Source organism: Pithys albifrons, chromosome 3 (assembly GCF_047495875.1).
Source record: "Pithys albifrons albifrons isolate INPA30051 chromosome 3, PitAlb_v1, whole genome shotgun sequence".
In the NCBI taxonomy this organism is placed as follows: domain Eukaryota; kingdom Metazoa; phylum Chordata; class Aves; order Passeriformes; family Thamnophilidae; genus Pithys; species Pithys albifrons.
Genome location: NC_092460.1, coordinates 24,887,392 through 24,892,881, shown reverse-complemented (window position 1 = coordinate 24,892,881; position 5,490 = coordinate 24,887,392). Strand labels below are relative to the sequence as shown.

General features: G+C 44.1%; 1 protein-coding gene across 1 annotated transcript; it reads left to right on the top strand.

Moving 5' to 3' along the window:
- The first annotated feature begins 1,079 nt into the window (after positions 1-1,079).
- Positions 1,080-4,919, top strand: NOPCHAP1 (NOP protein chaperone 1). Its single transcript, XM_071551045.1, has 4 exons — positions 1,080-1,190; positions 1,831-1,917; positions 3,148-3,284; positions 4,175-4,919. The coding sequence occupies exons 1-4, from the start codon at positions 1,121-1,123 to the stop codon at positions 4,355-4,357; spliced, it is 477 nt and encodes a 158-aa protein (XP_071407146.1). The 5' UTR covers positions 1,080-1,120; the 3' UTR covers positions 4,358-4,919.
- Positions 4,920-5,490: the final 571 nt, after the last annotated feature.

The window sequence follows — 5,490 nt, the reverse complement described above, 5'->3', positions numbered from 1 at the left end:
TGGTGTTGGGGAAGTGGGTTGCACTAGTCTGTTTACATATATATATATATATAGCAGTTATCCTTCTTGTATTAAAATTCCTTTTCTTAAATTTGATAAAGAGTGGTGTGATTATCGTGGAGGAGGCCCCTCCCCTGCTTGTGGGTAAAACATTTTGGTTTTTTCCCCTCAAACCAAGACATCCACACAGTAAGGAAGTTCTTCCTTATATTCAGGTGGAACTTCCTGTTCATCAGTTTTAGCTTGTCACCTCTTGTCCTGTTGCTTGACACAGAGAAGAACCTGTTTCATCCTCGTGGCACCACTGCCTTTACATATTTATACACACTGATGAGCTTCCCTCTCAACTGTCTCTTCTCAAGGCTGAACAGGCCCAGCTCCCACAATCTCTCATCATAAGAGAGATGCTCCATTCCCTTGATCATCTTTGTTGCCCTCCACTGGACCCACTCTAGGATCTCCACATCCCTCTTGTTCTAAGGAGCCCAGAACTGGACACAGCACTCCAGATGTGCCTGACCAGAGCTAGCAGAAGGGCAGGATCACCTCCCTCAACCTGCTGGCAGTGCTTATCCTAGAGGCACCCCAGGAGACCACTGGCCTTCTTGTCCACCAGGGCACACTGCTGGCTCAGGCACAGCCTGGCCACGGGGCACACCAGGAACGGCCTGGCTACCAGGGCACACTTGGGGACAGCCTGGCCACAGGGCACACTCAAGGCCAGCCTGGCCACCAGGGACAGCCTGGCCACAGGGCACACTGCTGGCTCAGGGACAGTTTGTCCACTGGGACACACTGCTGGCTCAGGGACAGCCTGTCCATAGGGCACACTCGGGGACAGCCTGGCCACAGGGCACACTCAGGGACAGCCTGGCCACCAGGGCTGTCGCGTTCTTCTCCACAGAGCTGCTTTCCGGCAGGTCGGCCCCCCTTCAGGTGCAGGGCCCTTGTTGCATTTCAGAAGGTTTAAATCCTTCCATAACGATTTCAGGTTTATAAGGTGATGTTTCCCTCCCGGCCGGCAGGGCGCGTCCCGCGGCGCGGCGGGGCCTGAGGGGCAGGGCAGGGCGGGGCCGGGCCGGGCCGGGCCGGGCCGGGCCGCTTCCGGCGCGGCGGGGCCATGGCGGGGCCGGGCGGCGAGGGCAGCCCGGCGGCGGCCCGGGAGCTGCTGGACGTGCGGCAGCGGGCAGGTGAGTGGGAGGGGTGGGACCGGCTCGGCTCGGCTCGTGGGGAGTGACCTCCCCGGCGGGCAGCCCATGGCAGATCGCTCGCCAGGCCGCCGATCCCACGTGTACTGAGGAACTGCTTTCCCAGGCACCGCTACAGTAGTAACACGAAGTAAATAAGGGGGGGGGGGGGGGGGGAGAGAAGTCAACCTTAAATTAATATCGATCCTCGTAATGACGGTTTTATAAGAACAAAAAAACGTGTTGAAAAGGCAGAAAGCTTCTCTTTAGTTAAAGATGCCGGCGGGCGACCCTGCCTGTGTAATTAATGCCGGATTTCTCCGCCCCATTCGGGTGTCCCGGCGCTGTCCCTGCCCAGGGCACCAGCACCATGTGTGGCCTGTGCTGGGCACGCAGGGGAGGGAAGGGATTTAAATCGGCCGGACTGGCACTCGCCTCGCTGTGCTCGGCTGTGCCGGATTGCAGTTGGTTTTTCCTCACTTAATTAGGCTTTGGCAAATACTTCAAGTACAGCGTGAGTGTGTAAGAGGCGGCCTGCAGGGTCGGACCAGTGGCTCCTATGGCCCAGTATGTCTCCCAAGAGCTCCAATAGCAGATGACAACTACAGAGAACTTGTCAGCTGTAATACTTACTTGTTTGCAGGCCTGGAAGACATTTTGCTGATTAATTCGAAACGTGGCAGCAAGAAGGCCACGACTTTGGAGACAGTGAGGATGCCGAGGAGCAGTGGTGAGTAGGAGCTTGTCACTGGAACAGTGTCAAGTAGCAGGTAACATCTGTGACATAACTTTTTCTTCAGTGCTTTCCTTGCATAAAGGGAGAGACTCTTGTGTTCACTTTCTGCTGGTCCTGGGTCTTCCACTGCAGTTCATGTAAATTACATTAATTAGATTTTTTGATGCTGGGTATTACAGCTGCAAGTTTACAGACAGATTGTTCCTTTTCAGTATGGAGCTGTTGCTTTTTTTTCTGATCTGGGATTCTTACCTCTTTTTTAGAACTAATTTTTCTGTATGATATATTTGTTGTATAAAAGCATTTAATTTAAAATGGACTCCAAGAAAATTACTGTATTTTTGTTTTGTGATTGAGATGAAGTTTAAAAAGTGATAGCAAAAAAAATTGTTAGATCAAATTCTTTTTGGGATAAAAGTCTCTACAGGGATGATAGTACTTCAAATGTAGATTATACCTGTTAGACTCATCTGGCATAGTACCTCTTCTCAGAGAAAGCAAGCTAGTGATTGGCTCACCTGCATGTGTGGAGAAAAGTTGATTTGCAGAAACTCTGGAGACAGCTGAAGATACTCCCTCCATAGAAGAGAAATGAGGGTGATTCTCCTAATGACACTGACTACCTTAAAACTCTTGGGAAGCCCCACTGAGCTTAGAGGGATAATTCTGGAGAGAGTAAGTGCTTCATACTTTGACCTAGAGCATCTGTCTCTCTCCTGCCATCTTAATTTCAGAGTTCCTTGTGGTGATTATGTTGCTCTTTCATTAGTCTAGCATGGCATCTGTGCTACAGCTAATTTTTCCATCTTTGAGACCTTCAGCCTGTACTTTAACAGGGAAGAAAAGAAGACATAACTATATTTTCATTGGAGATAATGCTGACATGGAAGTTCTTCAGGATGGTACATGTATTTTAAACCATGGAATTTGCAAGCAAGTTTTCTGTAAAGTAGTCACATTTCGTTTTAAGAATCCAAATGGAACTGTTGAAGTGACTTCTTCCTGCACCACATGCTGACCAATAGATCTGATCTATTTTTGCTGTTTATGTCTTGGAAAATTGAATACTACAATAAATGCTTCTATTAAAACATTCTAATTATTGTAGACAGCTGAAAATTACAGTTGAAATGGAATCTGTTTAAAGGCTCAGCTTTCTGAGGCATAAATGTGAAAACTAATGTGCATCTCTTTGAATATATGTATGTGGAAATTGTTTTTCAGTTTTGGACCGAGTACAGAGCTTTTTACCACAGATGGCCCAGGCAAATGATGAGCTCAGAAGAAAAATGAAAACAGCACCAGCTCATCAGTTTGATATTGAAAATCTAGACAGTGCAACAGAAAAAGTTATAGAAATGGTAAATACTTATTATGGGTTTTTTTAATAAAATAAATTTAGATATGATTAAAATAACTCTCTGATCTTAGAATGAGCTAATATCATAGATAAGGTGAAGTCTTTACCATTTTAGTCTGTGATCTGCTAATGCAAAACATAAATATAATAATAATGCTTATTTGGTTGATTTTTACAACTTGGTTTTCAAACTTGCAGAATTACAGGACTGGGGATGGAGTAGTTTAAGACCAGAGTAAGGCATACTTTTGAGTCATCAACTCTGAATCAAAAGCCACAGATTGTATTTTAGATCTCACAGGTAATTTTGGTTCAGAAACTGGACAATATAAGGCCTAGTAAGGCATAACAAGGCTTTAGAGTAAGAATAATAACTGGCTTTCAGCTGTGCTCTCTTGGTATTTTTAGGACTGACTACAGATTTTGGGGTTAGAAAAATTGTTTGTGTTGTGATCCTTTGTTGCTGGTATTTGTCTATTTATTTACAGTCACGTCAATATTTTCTTTCTGGTTTTAACTAAAGTGCTGCAGCTACATGCTTATATAAGGCCATTTTCGTATGAAGGTGCTATGATGTGTGCATGAGCCAGCCAAGTGCCTTCTGGCCTGCAGAGATGAGGCAGTGTGGGGTTTGGTGTGTGACCTGTCAGAAGAATTTACTGGCCACTGGTTGGATTCAGGCTTTATATTTGCTATAGGGCAACATAAAGTACAATTTAAGTATTTAGGCATCTCTTCATTGTATTTGTCATAATCCTAGAAAAAACCAAAAGTATTTCTTACTCTGGCTGTGATTTTCTTATGGTAGTATGTGTTTGCTTTATGTTTTACTCCAATGATAGAAGTGGTATACAAAAGTATATTGTGTTAACCGAGGTCTTTTTTTTCCAGAATGTGGCTGTAGTTGAACTGAGTGATTCTGATACAGATGAGGAGATACTGACTTCAGAAGATGACACGGAATCTGAAGATGACTCTGTAACTGATGAAGTGACAATAGACAACATTAAGTTTCCTAAACAAAAGGGAGAAAAGGGCAAGATAGAAATTTTGGACAGCAACGTGAATGATTAGATCCATTTTATTTTATTTTAAAAATCCCAAGCAAACCAACTCACTTCTTCTTACTTTGAAGACTTGGCCCTTAAAATTGCTTTACGTCCCAGTGTAGCATCTCAGAATCTTGTGAAATGCCATAATTTACACGGTGGTGAATTCAGGATCCACTTGGGACTGAGGGAGGCTGGGTTTCTGAAGATTTTAGTATGATTTAATTCATCCAAAACCACTGAAGTTAACTTCACAGTGGATTAGACTGAGAAAGCAGCTAGAATAAGGATCACTTGAACAAGTTAAAATCCTTGTTCTGTTGTTTTGTTGAAGAAAAAGGTCATGGGTTCAATCCCCCATATGGGCCGTTGACTTAAGAGTTGGACTCAATGATCCTTGTGGGTCCCTTCCAAATCAGAATAGTCTGTGATTCTGTGAAACGGCTTTTTTTATAGTATGACAGATGTTTTTGCCTCAATGGCAAGAAAGAGTTAACTAGGAAAAATGCTTTGGTTTTATATTCCATGTGCTGTGAAGTGTTATGTGCAACATCTTCAATATTAAAGTTATCTTAACGTACGCCAGAGGTATGTCTACATTGCATTTGTGACAATGACTGTTGGACACCAGAGCAGTGCCTGAGGTCCTCTCAAGCTGAGCTATTGTGGGTAAGGACAGCCATGACTGACAAGAGAGTTCAGCAAAGGATTACAGACCTGCACTGAGTCTGCACCATTACGGGAAGGTTACAAGCTCGTATGTGAAACATTGGTGGCTGCAGTGCAAATACTCTCCATACTCAAATGGTCCAGTCTGCCTCTGGGGTGCTACAATTGCTTTAAGCTACACTTTTCATCCCCCACTTGCTCTGCCCTGTTCTTCTTCTCTCTGTTTCGCCAAGAATTGTCACTGTTGGAGGATAAAAAGGTGAACTTTCAGCTGGCCTGTACTTAATTTAGTTTGAAACAATTTTGAAACTAGAAAAAGTTAAAGTGTGTGTTAAAGTGTGTTGGATTCATACTTACCTCAGATTGATCAAATACAATGATCTGGGCTGTTGTATTTAGTTCATGGATCAGTTTGCATTTCAGAAGTATCTGTCATGCTCCCGGATGTCATTGTTTGTTTCTTAAAGGAACTTTGTATTTTCTACACCA